A 17,061-nucleotide genomic window follows, 5' to 3' on the forward strand; every position below is an offset into this window, starting at 1 on the left:
CACCGGCGCGGGGCTCAGGCTCGGGGGCAAGTCGGGAACGGTTCTGGGTCTGAACGATGCTGGCAGAAATTCAAGGAGCCTCGCAACTACGTGAACCAATTAGTAATGTAGCTCTGGCTGGACTGTCCTCCGTGCCCAACATCTGCAAAATAAGGTCATGTCTGCATATGCATCTTAGCCCACTTTCGGAGTCCAAAAAGTGCACTGAAGCAGCTTGGGTGAGATTCTGCTCCTCTAGCATGTTCATTGCAACTGTGTAGACTAGACACATCTAACGACGTGTTGATTCCTCTGAATTCTTTCACCCTTGCACAAGTCTAGTACATTTAGACATTCCACCCAGTTCTTGAAGTCTGCCTCTTCAGAGGTGCTGGGCTGGCATCCTCTGCATTGTGTTATGCAGACAAAAGGCAAGTTGGTTATAGCCCTGAATGGAAGCATCGCTTTTCGTTCTTGTAAAAATCAGGTATGAAGTGTAAACATATATAATCACGGTGCTCTAACAGTATGCCAGGCGGTCACGCAGCCTTTTCACATCTTTTAAATTGGCTTTTGAAAGTTTTCATACCTCTGCTGATTCTTTTTGGGGCACCAGTCTTTGTAGTGCCAGGAGAGATGGTGCCACCTCAGTAGACCAGGGAAGGGGTGATCCTGGAGGTATTTAAAAGATGTGTAGACGAGGTGCTTAGGGACATGGTTTAGTAGTGGAATGGCAGTGTTAGGTTAACAGTTGGACTTGATGATCTTAAAGGTCTTTTCCAACTTAAACAATTCTATGATTCTATGATATTACAGCAGCCGGAGCTGATGCCTGGAAGGTTGTTCTTGGCAGCTCCTCACCTGCAGAAAGAAGGTGCATGATGAGGCAAAGTTTGGGAGATGTTTGCTGTTGTTATTTGTAAGTCCTTAACTCATTGCTTGTGAGAAACAGGCAGGGAAGAGGAACAGTCACTGCCACTCCCTTTCTTGGAAATGGTGGGAAAAAGTGTTTACAAGTAGTGCTGCATCCCAAGCGCCCCAGCCTGGGATGGTAAAGCTACTCATAGTACACATTTCTCTAGTCTCTGGCACTGAGCCCAATACTGGCACTCCACCCTACCTGTCAATATTAATCAGCTCTCTCAGTCTCCAAAACAAGGTGGCCACATCCAAACTCACAGTTGCCCATGCTAACCCCCAAACCACATTGCAAATTGTTCAAGAGAGCACTTGCTTGCCAGGGCAGAACCATGCCCAGGTCAACTTGAGGGTAGAGACAATCAACTTCCAGTCCCGAGAACATTTGCTGGCACTGTTTAATTCATTAGCATGGATGTAGCCCAAAAGTCCATTAGTGAAAGCGCTTGCAAATGTCACAGATTTTGCCCAGTTGTGCAACAGTATTGTGGACTCACATCTTCCTGTTTTTTTTCCTCAGGACTTGTTATTTAAAGATAGTTTTGTATATGTATGTGATCACTTCTGCTACAAAAATACCAACAAAGGAATCCTACAGCAGGAAGTAAGAGAAGAAATGGATTATTAATATCAGGATTTCATCTGTCCTGAATAGATTTATGACTGATAAGAAATGGATAAACAGGAATTAAATATTAGATGCCATTCCATAACTACATGCAAGCTCCGTTCCTTACAGTTATATCCATGTACTCAGAAACAGGTGAAATTAATGGAGAACCATCCTACTACTTGGAGATCTCTGAAGCCCCGAGTCTTCTGAACATAGCCCTTTCATTCCCTTCCTAATCTGACATGGATTTTCCCCTGCTGGAAGTATACCACCCTCTGACTCCCTTCTGCCTTGTCAGAAGACACTTAAAGCTCCTTTTCATAGTTTCATTTCCAAACAGGGTATACTACGCTGTAGGTACTTGTAGAGGGTTTTCATGGTTAAACGTACCATTTAGGAATCAAATGTGGTACATAAGGATTCAGTAAGCCCGCAATTAACAGAGAACTTAAACATGTAATAGCCCACTTCAGACATAATTTTAAGAGTCAAATCTTACCAGCATCTAAACAAGGTCTTGATTTTCAAAAGTGCTCTGCAGCTGCTAATTTTCATTGTAAGGTAAGTTGTGATTTCCCCAAAACACCACTTCAGCTCCTACACTGTTTTATCAAATGTGCTCCTCCTTTGGTGCCCAAACGACACGAAATGCTGTACCTGAGCAGGGTGCAGTGATACTGTGTGATGGTTCCCATCAGAAAGCCAGCCCCAGGAGCTCCCGTTCCCCACTCAGCACCTCCCAGCTCTGCGGCCCGCAGCCTTCCCAGCCCCGCTCCGCAGCCTGTGCTGTACAGCTCTTCCTGGAGAGAGGTTTACTTCTAACACAGCTCATTTCAGTGGCCCCATTTGCACCACAGCCCCACAAGTGGCTTATTGGCACAGCACGTAGATAGGAAACTGTGGAGTGTGAGCAGATCTGAGGTGAAATAAGGAAATTTTAAGCCAACTTCAGCCCTGTAGCCAGTGTATGCTATAACTTACACCATGCATCTCAAGCCCCCTCTGCACAGAGAGAATAAAAATTACTCAGGACTAACTGGAAGATAAGTGAACTTACAGAGCACAGGGTTAAGCCGATATCCCAGTCACGCTCACTAAGTGTTAAAGTATTTGTTCTTGTTGGACTTGACTTGCGTGTCAGGTAAGCATAATTTATCACGCAGCCTTGCCCAGCACAGGACTGTTACATTCCCCTGCTCTCTGCTAATCTGCTCATTTCCACTTACGGTTGTCTACACTAGGGTTTCCTTACGCAGTTACACGTCTGTGTTTAGTTTGATCTAGGTCAGACTCGTAACTCAAACAAAAACAAGCAGCACTTCAGTTTGTGCTAAATTGGTCAAATTTAAACTGAGGGGCACCTAGATTTGAAAAGTTTTTGTATATCCACTGGCTTGTGTTACAGGGCACAAAGCATCCTCAGCTAAAAATACCTGTCTGCCCAGAACAGGCCTGTTAAACTGCTAGGAGATCTGTGTTTAACTAAACAAAAGACCTTAGCCGGGATACGCATCATTTTCAAGACTATAGAGACAACCATTTGGCAGTGCCTCAGGCCTAAGTAGGTTTTAAATGCCTGGCTCTGACAAACACCTGAAAGACTAATTTGTGCACAAAACTGGAAGCAGGGAACTTGCACAGCAACTTATTGAGATCACCATGCGAGGGAAATTTGTTTTGGACCTGATTTCTGCATATTAGGAATAATTTTGAAAGAGTATAACCCAGCATGAAAGGATTTAATGATCTTCAACTGCTCCAAGCCAGTGAAGTGGGATACTCTGGAGACACAATTTGGGAGGTAAAACAGGTTGTCGTTGTGGTTGGCATGCCAGCCAGGGAAGCTAGCTGAAAAATCCATCTCTGTTCAATTTTCACGTTGTGGAGTTAAGCAAGCATTACCAGACTCAAGTTTTACGTTCATCTGTGATATGTCACCATAATGAAAATTCCACTTCTACCACCTTCACTGCTCCCCAGTAACCTGATTTTGCTAATCCTTCATGGTCTACAAACAGAGCCTGTAAAGGCTGCAAAAGTCATCTACAGCACTGGCTACGGTCTCAGGCAGCTAACAACTATATTGTTGTCTGTTCCTATATGACTTAGTTTAAGTCCAGCTCGAATATATGTATCTGTATCAGCTGAAATCACACCTTTGAGTTGCAGCCTAGGTATAGTCTAAGTAAATATATACAGACAACCAGAATGGTTCCTTAATGAGTCTGGAAAGCAACTTCTGCCTTCGTAAATATGAAAGATCACAGCACCTAGCAAGCGTTACAAATTGTATGAAGATTGGCTGGAAATAAACACAGGCACAGCAAGGTCTGCTTTTCCCTAATGTCCCATGTAGGTAATAGTACTGTTTCGTAAATGCAAAAACCCAAGCACTGCAGTACTTAAAATACTGGGGAAAATCTCAACAAAATTTACAACAGCAAGGACTTGAATGGTCAATGCCCTGTCCTGCTTTTAGCATTAGACGGTGAACTTGGCTGGTCAAACATTCAGCTGGATTCAGCAAGCATTCAACCAGATTGTGGTACAAACAAAGTGTGTTTCCATGAAATGAGGCAAATTCAGGGAAATCTGAAGATCTATGTTATGTGGAAATTTGAACTAGAAGATCACTATAGTCTCTTCCAGCACAATATTCTGTCTTTTCAGAAGCTTAGCCAGTTGCCTCATGCATCACTGAACTCAAGGCCTGCAACAAAGCTCATTTAGGGGGTGGATAAATCTTTTAATTAATCTCAGTAGGCTTTGGATGAGGTCCTGGCAGAAACTGTGATTCAGCAGCTCGTGGAACTAGGAAGGAAGCAAAAGTCTGGTTTACCACTCATAATGAGTGGACAAGAATCATATGGAATACTAAAAACAGGTGGGTGGAAGATCATTCCATGGTAGCAGGAGGGCACATTCCTTGCTTAGATGTAAGCCTGAAGAATTTGTGTTTGCTGGAAAGTACTAATGGGAGCATAGGCTATAAAGCTCTCCCAAAAGAGCTCACTCCTGATGCTGCTTCTGATGATGGAATGTGTCAAAACGTTTTACACTACACTTACAAGGGGTGTGCCACACACACTGAAACTTGCCCTGAGCCATCAGGGTGGAGTTTCATGAAAATCTGGTCTGCACTGTAATGAAGATCTTTTTTCCTAGTACCTGAAGACATCTCTCTGGATAAATAATGTTATTTCCAAATTCACTTCCAACTTGAACTGTTACTCCAGGCATAGAAGGTAGGATTCACTAAGTCAAATGTGGACTCTGCAATTGTCTACAATTAGTTATTTACATTTGCTTCATAGGCAATGGAGCTGGTAGCCCAGAAGGCCAACCGTACCCTGCATCAAAAGAAGCATGGCCAGAGGGTTGAGGGAGGTGATGCTGCACCTCTACTCTGCTCTGGTGAGACCTCACCTGGAGCCTTGCGTCCAGCTCTGGAGCCCTCAGCACAAGAAGGACAGGGAACTGTTGGAGCGGGTCCAGAGGAGGGCCACAAAAATGATCAGGGGGCTGGAGCACCTCAGGACAGGCTGAGAGAGTTGGGCTTGTTCAGCCTGGAGAAGAGAAGGTTGCAGGGAGACCTGATTGCAGCCTTTCAGTACCTAAAGGGGGCCTATAGGAAACATGGGGAAAATCTTTTTAGTAGGGCCAGCTGTGACAGGACAAGGGGTAATGGTTTTAAACTAAACCAGGGTAGGTTTAGACTGGATATAAGGAAGAAATTCTTTACAATGAGGGTGGTGAAACACTGGAAGGGGTTGCCCAGAGAGGTAGTGGAGGCCCCATCCCTGGAAACGTTCAGGACCAGGTTGGACGGGGCTCTGAGCAACCTGATCTAGTTAGCGGTGTCCCTGCTGACTGCAGGGGGGTTGGACTAGATGACCTCTAGGGGTCCCTTCCAACCCAAAGCATTCTATGATTCTATTCTATGACTCTATTCTATTCTATGATTCTATGAAGTAGGCACTTTTCAGCCCAGATTTATATGACTCATTAAGATACCAACGTTTGAATGAGCAGATATTCAAAACTGGCTTTCTAAATGAACCAAGTGAATCCCATCCTAAAAGTACCAATTGCTATTAAATGCCTAAACAGGGAGCAAAGACAAGTAGTTGAAATATATCTTGTTATCTCAAGAGCATGTAAGATGACTATAGCTTAAGTGTTCTCATTGAGTATTCAGTGAATCAAACCTAAAGACAGACATTAATTTTGACAAGCTTTGGATCAGGGCCTTTTTGAAGGTATCAGATTTTGTTTCTGTTTGCTCAAAGGCTGGCATAAGAACAAGCAATCAATGTCTAAGTAGGAGAAAAGCTGCTTCTTTGTTAATATAACATAGAAAGAGCTTCTTATCTTGGGGTTATATGCTTATATTTTCATAATATTTTATTTTTTTATTATTGAAATACCTGTACATATTTTAACCATACCCATAAAAAATTAATGTGATCAAATCTGTAAATATTGTACTATTGCATTGTATGCAATATTATATGTCTGCTTTGAAATATCCCAACATAGTAAAGCCCTGTCTTTTAGGAAACGCATCAAACATAGAAGGGCATCATGGTTAAGACTTCATGAGGTTTTGAGAGATTCACTTTCAGAAATGAGATTCAGAAAGCAAGGGAATTAAAGAAGGAATGACAAAATTATACTATGGGAAATGTGAAAGTCTGAGGAGCAAATCTACAAATGATACACCTACGAATTCCCCTACAGCAAAGATAATCCTCAGTTACCAAGTTCCCTGGCCTTACAACCCTTTTGAACTGACGGAGCAGTGCAGAAGGACCATAACAGAAGGAAAATTAGGACCTTGCCCCTGTTTTTCCCAGAGCAACAGCTCTTGGCAGTCAATGGATCTCACAGAACCATAATGAATTACTGCAGAATGCCCCTATGTTCTTGTTGCTGATGTGCTGAAGGTCCTGCAAAGTGCAAGTAAATGTGGTAACCGTAACAGGTTTTTATGTGCAACTGAATTTTCAGATCTCCTCTGCAGGCATCATCAGAGTAGACTCTTGGCTCTACAGAAACCAATGGCACTGAAATCATTGCCTTCAGTGAGGTCAGGACTCAAAATTATATCTTCCACCTCGTTGAAATCTCTGTAACTTTGATACAAAGAACTGAGTTTTCTTACATTATTTGCCGCATTTAGCCCCTTAACTTTGATTGACATACTGTTTCTTATCTGATACATATAAGGAGAACATTTAGGAAGCAGGTTCATATAATGCCTTTTTTATTGTGAAGTAGAAGATATGCCTTAATCTTATTTTGCTTTAGCATGTTTCTCTGATTGTAAATTGTCCAACCATACAGTAGTGTTGTGTTAAAACATGCACAAACATGCTGTTTTTATGAAAGTGAGAGAAGTTAGAAACTTTTACAAATGATTTTGTAATGATATGAGGTTGTCCTCAAAAATCTGTTTTCCTAGGGCAGTGTTTTTTACAATTATATGTGATGAAATTCCATTTACCAAGCTTCATTAACCATTTTATCTTAGCTGCCCTTATTTTCTTTGCTCTCTGAGGGTTTTCAAAAGGTCAGTGCAACCCCTCCTCATTGCAAACACTGCTGAAACAGCCAAGAAAAGCCTTATTTTTATTTAAAAAATTAGTGTGCAACAACACTGTTTCATTTTAAAGAAGGTGAGATTTCCCTGAGGATTCAATTATCTTAAACTAGCGTATAATTAAGCTGTAACTTTAAATTACAGCTTTTAAAAAAAGAGTTTCTAAACCTAGTGTTTCTATAATGTCATAGAATAGTATATCACAGCATTCTGGAGTACATGCATTCGTACATTGCAACTTCACTTTTAATTACATACATAAAAACTGGCAGATTTTTTAATGAATGTGTGTTTCTGTAATAGCTATTTACGACATTCATCTACCCATAAAAAAGGAGATGTTAGTACAGCACTCTGCTTTATAGACGACTGTATGCCTGTAGGCAGAGGCAGTTTCCTTTCAAAAGCAGACTGACCCGAGAGCAATTCATAGTGTAGGCAAACCTAATTTCCCATATTTTACACAAAAGTAAGTCAAGGTGTGGAGACAACGCCCTAAACCAACAGACTAAAGAGATGCATATTTTAATTCATCAGAGAGAGAAGACTGAGAGGGGCCTCCGTGACACTTTCATAGGAAGAAAAGGTGCTGACCTATGGGAGAAAAGTGTAAAAAGCACTAATGGTCAGGCATTAAAGTCTATCAAATGCAAATGAGAAATGAGGCACATCATACTATCAACAGAGGTTATCATCCTGAACACACTACCAAAGAAAGCAGTGGCTGCTGCTTCTTTTTACGTTTGCCCATCAAACCCGAATGCCTTTTTCAAAAGTCTAAACCAAGTAATTAGGCTAAATAGAGGGGCAACTTGCTGAAACTCTGTACTCCGTGACATATAGAAGATCAGGCTAGGGGATTTCCAGGCAGCATGACGAAAACCCATGAGGTTGCTCTTGAGCCGAGGGACCATAATCATACACAGAGATGAATATATCCCAGGAAGGACATAGCAGGCATCTGCTCCCAAGGAAATTAAATAGAATTAACAAGAGAGAAAGAAAAGCACGTAACAATGGTGGAGACCATACTATTTCAGTCCTGGTTTCCTCCATCGTGGCATGTCCAGAAAAGGTCAACACTAGAAAAAAGACAGAATTAGAAGTAGTTGCTAAAATGAAAAGTTCTTGTAGGATGTGACCTCTTGTAGGACAGCTTTTTTTCTTTCTAAAAATGAAAACCAAACTTTCTGCTTGGAAATCAGTCAAAAGCTAAAACAGAGACCACACTTAAGTTTAGTTTGTCTTTTTTTAAAATCTAAAAAAAAAAGGAGGAAAAAAATCCTTCACTTTCCAACCAACTCTACCATGGTATCAAGAAGCAATAGTTATTTAGAGTAGAGGTAGGTAGACATTAATTACGTAGGTAAAACTTCTCAGAATCTCCATTCTATTTTAGATTACGTCCATGGCAATCACATAACGTGAGAGTCAACCTCATGCTATGCAAGTTGTCTTCTACAGAGTTAGTTTCTGCAGCAGCTAAAATGGCTTCTATAGACAGAAGTGATTAAGAATTATTTAAAAAAATACACTCAAACTATTTATAAAACTTGCACAAAACTTTGTGTTTAGTTTAGATGCAGGTAAATACCAGTTGTTTCTCCCTGAGGACTAACTCTTACCACATACTGCCTACAGCAAAGGACGGAGGGTTGAGGAGTCCGATCTCAGTCATTAAGGACCTGCATAAAGGTTTCATGTTTCAAACCACCAAATAAGCCAAAGTCTAAATAAACTTAGGCCTTGAGTAATGCCACTATAGGATATTCATTCACGCTGTTCAAAAAGGAACTGTTTGTTCCATTGCCAACGACTCACAGCAGCAGTCATGTTTATTTAAATGAAGAGGGTGTGGACCCAAGAGCTACATCTTTCCAAACCTTTCTGTAGCAACTGAATGTTTGCAAATGGCTGTCATACGTCTGAAATGTGTCCTATATTGGACAACTTTCTAAGGCCTCCTAGGCATGTTTTTAGGATAAAGATTCATCCTGTGATTTTTTCCAACCACTAACAGCAGTTCTGGGAGTTTCTTCTTTTCTTCTCATTTTGTTCCTTAGCAGTAATCTTCTTTGGAAATTAAAAAAACCCAAACAAACTATATTTAAAGCACCTAGTGCACATGATGTTTTTAACTCCTGAGAGGGGTCCACAGGAAAATTCAGATGAGGACTCAGGAAGTCATCTAATCCAGCCTGCTGGTCAAAGCAGGGTGAGCAATGAAGTCAGGCAAGGTAACTCGGGGCCTTATCCAGAAAGATCTTGAAAACCTCCGAGGATTGAGACCACAAAACCTGATGGTTAGATGATACAGAGCTCAGGAGTTTGCAATTACTTTCCTTACTATATCTGAAACAGAGTTGTTAAAATTCTCCAACTGCACTTTACTTATGCATAGCTGCAATGCTCGTACACTTTCATCTTAATTGAAATAATGTAAACCACAACCAGGTTGCTATCTGAATGACTGCAGTAACTACTATTGTCCCATTTTCCCTTCTCTAGTAAACAGAAATTTTGATAATGGGACAAACAGCTCTTATACATTGTGTAATACAGTCAAAACGAGAATTGGTGGTAAGGAGAGAGAGGCCGAGAGGCCGTGACACCACTGTTTCAGCTCTCTCAGTGAGGTATGGCAGTATGGTCTGCATTAGACACTAGAAAGAGCTCTGAGTGAGCAGGAACAAAGCATCAGGCCAGGATTCGATCCAACTGATATTCAACGTCTGCATGGCCAGTCCCAAGAGTGATCCTGAGCAACGTGGATGTGTTGACACCAACTGAGTCAAGCCAGGGTTTACTCCCTGACATGGGTCGCAAAGAAAGTATAGATACACTTTACATCTATCTTTAAAAATTCCAGCCGCTGCAGCTTGATGGTCCCCGGCGAATAGACAGAAAACTACTTGTAGGGTATTTAAAGAACATATAAAAGTTATGAAAGACTGGAGAAGACTTTCCCATGCTAGCCAGAAAGACCAGTTTGCCTGCAGCTATCTGAAGTGTAGGATAAGACAAAAAACAAACCTCACGAAGAAACTGAGAGTGTTGGCCTACTTAGCTGAGAATTTTTAAGTCTGAATTTAAACATTTACATTACTTTCCAAACCCTGACGTGGAGAGGGTGACAGCTGTAAGTCATGCACCAAAACCTTCATGGGATTAACAACTGCAAGATAACCTGGAAAGAGGTCCCAGAGAGATGTCCTGCAGCAGGCAAGGCCACGGAGCCAGTCTGCAGGAGGGAAAAGACAAGGGCTTCGCAGAAGCTCCACCACCTCATCCACAGCAGGATGAGGCTGGGCTTGCAGCAGGGTGCCAGAGACCCCCACGATGTTGGCACCTCTGAGGGACGGTTGGCTTCCAAAGCCGGAGGCTTGGATTACGTAGCAGCTTGTGCACCCTGTCACCAGTCACCACGCAGCGCATGAAAAGGCTGCGTAAAGGCTCCTCAGTTGCAAATGAGTCATCTGAGACAGTTTGAGCACCACTCTACAACTCGGTTCAGCTTTTTAGAATTTAACCAAGTGGGACCCACCTCCTTTTCTCCCCCTCCCTCCCTCTCCTTCTTTCTCTTGCTTTCCCTCTTTATTTCTCATTTGTTTTGTAATAGTCCTATTGTAGTTTTATGTAAAGTTTTTATGTATGTCATCTAGATGTACTAGCTGGGGATAGCTGCCAATATTTGCAAAAGAAAAAGCGGGTTGATTCTGTTATGAAAGTATTACAATTACCATAAATTTAGGCTTAATTCTGGATCACAGACTGACAAATTGGAGGCATAATTTTGAGCAACATTGTAACAAATTGCTTTAGTAAAAAGACACATTTACTCTCTCAAAATTCAACATTTTTCAAATCCACATCAAAGGAGAAGCATCTTTATTGTTGCAAGAAGCTTTGTTTCTTTTTGCTGGGCACACCTAGATACCAAACATCTGAGAATCTTCAGACTTATGTCCTCCTTAGACACCTGCTGGTAAAAACTAGTAAAGTCATTTTCTATTTCCCCAGCAGTCTAAGGGATCTCGCACTATCACACACATTTTCAAGTCTCCTAGGTTCACTGTTATGCAAGAGACTACCAGTTATTAAGTACCTAATTCACAGGTTCTTACCTTAACTGATGTATTGGGTCCCTTGAGCATAAAAAAGCACATAATCCTGTCCTGAGTGACGGGTTCCATCCAGCTTTCTGAGATCTCAGCTAAAATTATTTACTTAATTATTGACAAGAGAAATTTATTTTTCAGGACCTCTCACCTATAATGCATAATGCACGTTTGCAGACATCAGCACTTCTAAGATTAAGTAAAGCTTCTTCACCACTGGAAATATTTTTTTTAAGTTTTATCATTAACTTTCACTACAGAGTTCGCGTCCAACAAAAGCTAGAAAACACTTAAAACACAGACAGCTGCAGTATGTTCTTGGGCAGTTCCAGGCTTCGGCAAATGCAGTTACCAATCAAGTTCCCAGCAGGCTTTCCCAACAGGAACAGGACAAAACTCTACAGACATAATCTGTGAGATACCAGCATCTTTTGTCCTCATCGTTCCATTTTTCATGACAAGATAACTCAGATGATTGATTCTGTTTCTTCACAGATCTGAACAGCCTTAACATTACAGTATTATAATGCACCACATCATGGGGTGGAAATTCTCAAAAGAATCATTCTAACCTGGCATCAGGCAGGTACAAAGACATGGTTTTGCAAGACTGAGCCACACAGCTGAACGTGTAAGTCCGTTTATGCACACCACTGGAATTCATAAAATACACCCCAAAACCTGTAAATCCCTAATATTTCGGCACCTGACTCTCCACTAGTGAAATGCCTTAAAAGCCAATGTTTCTATGGGTAGGCATGTGCACAAGGAGAGGTAAGTCTTCACCAGGGATTCAGAAAATAAGCCTTTCTTCTCAGAACATGCTTAGTCTAAGACTGTATAGTCACACCCCTGCCAGTAGTATATACTTCAGCTGTGGAACTCCTTGCCACAGGGAATCTGGATACTGAATTTTATGTGGGTTCAAAAACAGATGGCATAAATTCTTGACAGACAAATCTGTCAGAGACTACTGAGTACAGAGGTACCACACCCAGCTCAGGAAGGGCCTGTGTCACCAGTCAGTGTATTCAAACATGCAGAGGCCGTTCAGAGGATGTATCACCCTATGTTTGGCCTGCACAGGTCCTTCCCTCAGCGTTTGCTATTGCCTGTTGTAAGAGACAGGATACTGGGGGAAAAGGACCATTGGTTTCATGCACTATAGCTATTCATATGTTTTTATAAGCCCATTGACAAAAGAATTGCACTTCTTAACGAGGTCTCCAATATCCCTTAGTAGTCCATATATCCACAGCCAAGTGTTTAAAGCCATTAACCCAGCAAATACAGAACTCATCCACAGGGCTGAGGGGCAGCGCTGATGGGGAATCTACTCTTTTTTTTCCTGAGGGCATTCATGGCTTCTATACAAGAGGAAACAACTATAGTTAAAAAGAAAGAAGGTTCCAGAAAGCCCCAGGGCGTTGTCTTGCCTGAGGTTCAGCATGCACTGAAGAGGTAAAACTAAATGCCACTGACAGAGGAGAAATACAAGTCCATGTCTCTGTTCAGTGTCCTGAACAGAGGCCAGCTGTTTAATAGGAAATGTCCAGCATCATTGCTACTCCCATTCCCTTTAGGAAGAACACCGTTAAGTAAGGGTTTAAGATTGCCTGTGCTTCCAGTCCGTACTTCCACTGGCTACCACAACACTAAAATTTAAGCAATAAAAAGCCTAAGTCACTTCTCTGAATCTAATTGAGCATTGCCATATCACTCAGAGGAGTACTTCATAGAGGATGCAATATGTGATTCCTTTCATAGAATCATAGAATGGTTTGGGTTGGAAGGGACCATAAAGATCATCTAGTTCCAACCCCACTGCCCTGGGCAGGGACACCTTCCACCAGACCACGTTGCTCAAAGCCCCATCCAGCCTGGCCTTGAACACTTCCAGGGGGAGCATTGAACACTTCTGTGGGGCATCCACAACTTCTCTGGGCAGCCTGTTCCCACCCTCAGAGTGAAGAACTTCTTCCTTATATCTAATCAAAATCTACCCTCTTTCCATTTAAAGCCATTAGCCTTTGTCCTATCACTACATGCCCTCGTAAAAGTCCCTCTCCAGCTTTTGTGTAAGCTTCATTCAGGTACTGGAGGGTTGCTATAAGGCCACCCCAGAGCCTTCTCTTCTCCAGGCTGAACAAGCCCAACTGTCTCAGCCTGTCTTCATAGGAGAGGTGCTCCAGCCCTTTGATCATCTTCGTGGCCCTCCTCTGGACCCACTCCAGTAGGTCCATGTCCTTCTTATGTTGGGGGCCCCAGAGCTGAACACACTACTGTCTTCCATATGAAAGCAATGCTGCTAACTGAGTGAAGTCCCAAGCTTTCTGCTATCATGGCCAATGCCAAAAATGGAACTGCATGGAGTGTCTCTGCTACCAAATGATAAGACAAGCAGGCATGATGAATATCTCCCCTCCCAACATAAACCCCCAGGAAAGAATATCTGCAGCGACAGGGAGCCCTGAGGCATCTGCAGCAGACACAATATTTCCAGACAGATGAAAACACATTGTACTGCCAGAGTCACATAAACCATTTCTGATTTGGTCAGCATCATCTTATGCATGATTTAGTAATGATTTTGTATTCAGGCTTTACAGCAGAAGGATTGCGCAGCTCAAGGCATCCTAATTCTTTTCCTTTTTGATTGACTGTAACTTGCTCTGTTGTGGGAAACCTGAGGAATTTTTTGCTGGGATGCATGTGCCTATCTTTTCTTGTCCAAACGATCTGGTACCTTAACTTTATATTCTTCCATTTTGTAAATTATCGGTCTAAAAGATAAATATCCTTGTTAGGCATTTACAACATAAAAATCTGTATATTGTACTGCATATAAGGAGACTTAAACAAATTTAAAAGTAGGTATTTCAATCTTCAGTCATTGGACTCTTCTTATGTTACTTTCAGTTATTTAAGAATAACCAGGTGATTCTTGTATTGTGAGAATGAGCCATGTTCCTCTGCTCCTTTCTTCTGTTTATCTTGAAAAACAAGACTTCAAAAGTCAGATTATTTAAAAGGGCATAAATAAATAGGGTACCTTGTAATATTAATTAAAAAAAGACTGAAAAAAGATGTGGGAACCCAGAAACAGACGACTAACTTATATCCTATAAAACTTCATAACCTGACAGAAGAGACATTATCCTGCTCCATGAGGAAATGCTGTGACTTAGGTTAGCATCACTGATATATTTTCCCAGGTCACCTTCTTCATCTTCTAAGTGTCCTGGTTTTGGCTGCGACAGAGTTAATCTTCTTCCTAGTAGGTGGTATGGTGCTGTGGTTTGGATTTAGGATGAGAATAATATTGATAGTGCTTTGATGTTTAAGTTGTTGCTGAGCAGTGCTTACACCAGTCAAGGGCTTTTCAGCTTCCCCTGCTCTGCCAGGTACACAAGAAGCTGGGAGGGGGCACAGCCAGGACAGCTGACCCCAACTGGCCAAAGGGATATTCCAGACCATATGATGTCATGCTTGGGGGAAATTAGCCGGGGGGAGAGTGATCACTGCTCTGGACGGGCTGGGCATCAGTCAGCAGGTGGTGAGCAATTGCATTATGCATCACTTGCTTTGTATATTCTGTATATTCTATTACTATTTTCATCATTATTGTTATTATTTTCTTTTATTAAACTGTCTTTATCTCAACCCATGGGTTTTACCTTTTTTTTTCCCCGATTCTCTCCCTCATCCCACTGAGGGAGGGGGGAGTGAGCGAGCAGTTGTGTAGTGTTCAGTTCCCTGCCAGGTTAAACCACACACTAAGCAACCCTCAACGTTTAGGGTTGAAGGTTGCTATTTAGTATAGGTAGAGCCAAACAGTTTTAAATGTGTTGCTACATCATCATAGCCGTATCCTGTCTGCACTGCTGAATGAGTATGAGAGTATGCCCTAAGGAGCTATGGCACTGGAGGGAACAAGGCTGGAGCTTCTCTTAAGACCCAGGCATCATCCAAGGTTTCCTTTCCCAACTGGACTTCAGAGGAAAGAGAGCCATCTGCTGCTCTACATGAGACGTGCTGCAGACAGTCTTTTTAGCCTGATTATGTGAAATGTCAGGGAGGAAAAAAAAAAAGAAGTGCAAACCTTTGCTCTCTCCTGCTGTGCAGCCCGATGACAAGGGAAGCGGTGTGCTGAGCAGTGTGGTCTACCACCTCCCCAGCCTCGCACAGAGCACTGCTGCGCCCAGCGCTAAGTAACCAGGGTAAAAGTGGTTGAAGACGAACAACAGTTCTTTTTAGAAATAAAAATAAATGAAGTCAGAAAATACTTCAAATACTTCACATCAGGACTGCATCAGAAGTATGACACAGAGCCTGGCAGAGCAGAGCACAGGCAGCAACCAGCATTGCCTGCTAGGCTGGCCAGAGGCAAACCACACCTGTTTACATGCACCTATACACACAGTCAGCCACTGGGAATGACGTTCTTATCTGCTGTGACACCGGCCAATGCTCCTCACATACTCCTAAATCTGTATTTACGGGTGTCACCTTTTGATGCTGGGGCTGCAGCCTCGCAATCAAGCTGCTTTTGGTGCAGCGTGTTGCTAAGTGAGGAAGATTCACTCACCAGTGAGGGTCTGCAAGATCCGAGGAGGCAGCAGGGCAGAGAAATCCACATTCCTTGCTATTGCAAGGTTTGTTGGCATTATCCCATACTGAGAGTGTATGTAGATTTAACCTTGCTTTGGCGAGAAGAAATAAGAGAGGTAAAAAAAGGGGAAGCCTAGGAAAAGTTTTGTCCATCGCTCCAGTCCCTGAAGTCCTTCATCTTCCCAGTCTTATGATGAGAGGAATCTAGGGAGAGCCTGGGTTTGGCCTATGGACGGAAGTGATCACACTCATGACCCTGTGCAGTACATCAGTCCTGGCCCATACCCCCCAGACCTCCTTCCTCATGGGCTGGGCACTGGCACACTGGGGTCTCTCTCTGGTGGTACATACAGAAAGGCCAGGAAGAGCACAGCATGTGTGAAATACGAAGCTAAAGTCTTCAAGTATCAGAACCCAAATCTCTGCTTTGCAGAAAATGTTGCAAAATATGTTTGACGTGTGCTTTGTCAGAAGAAATCAATCGGTTTTCCTTCTGTAATTTTGGCTGTAAGAGTAACTTCCAGGTAAGTTTGACTCATAGAAGATGCTCTTAGGCTAAATTTCAGAACCAGAAGTCCTGGTTTGCTTCACATGTTCGCATGGATGTAATACAGCATGACCGGCACACAGCCGCAGTCATTCTGTTGGTACTTGCAAACGCGGCGTATCTACCTCGCGTGAAACAATATAGCTGAATATGCTGCTAGGAATCTTTTACATTCTTCCATTTTCCAGTACACAAAATTTCCCAGGCAGTTATTTGCACATCGGTATGATGGCACAGGCATCTAGCAAAGCCAAGGGTTTCAGCAGATGACCGGCGGGATGGTCAAAATGACTCAGCACTCAGCCCTGGCGAGGACACAGGCGAGCAGCGGTAGGCGCCTACGTAAAAGCCTGCAGAACTTAAAGACCTCTACCCTGTTGTTAGCTTTGACTGAGGTTGGAAACCACGGATTCCGAGAGGAAACGCCCTATTACATATGCTACGGTGCTTATTCATTTATCGGTGCATTTTCAAGGCCTCACACCGGGAACGGGGCACTGCAGCACGCACACAGAATGAGCGGGTCCTGTGCCGCAGAGGCCGCAATTTGTCGTTACGACGCTGCTCGAGCGGCGGGGCGTTCTAGTGGTCACGGAGCAACCCGAGGCTCGCCCTGCCAGGGCCCCCCGGTCCGCACACGGCCGCCCTCAGTCCACCGCCGCCGGGAAGGCCG

The 17,061-nt window shown here is 42.8% G+C and overlaps 1 protein-coding gene across 1 annotated transcript in view; it reads right to left on the reverse strand.

Moving 5' to 3' along the window:
* CD109 (CD109 molecule) overlaps positions 1 to 15,897 on the reverse strand; it is a 96,203-nt gene extending 80,306 nt beyond the window's left edge. The window contains 3 exon segments of the mRNA XM_035901500.1: positions 6,292 to 6,325; positions 6,328 to 6,393; positions 15,819 to 15,897. Of these exon segments, the coding sequence (XP_035757393.1) occupies positions 6,292 to 6,325; positions 6,328 to 6,393; positions 15,819 to 15,897 (179 nt within the window).
* Between the last annotated feature and the right edge of the window lie 1,164 nt (positions 15,898 to 17,061).

The sequence above is a fragment of the Egretta garzetta genome, unplaced genomic scaffold (assembly GCF_000687185.1).
Source record: "Egretta garzetta isolate BGI_Z169 unplaced genomic scaffold, ASM68718v1 scaffold9, whole genome shotgun sequence".
Classification (NCBI taxonomy): Eukaryota; Metazoa; Chordata; class Aves; order Pelecaniformes; family Ardeidae; genus Egretta; species Egretta garzetta.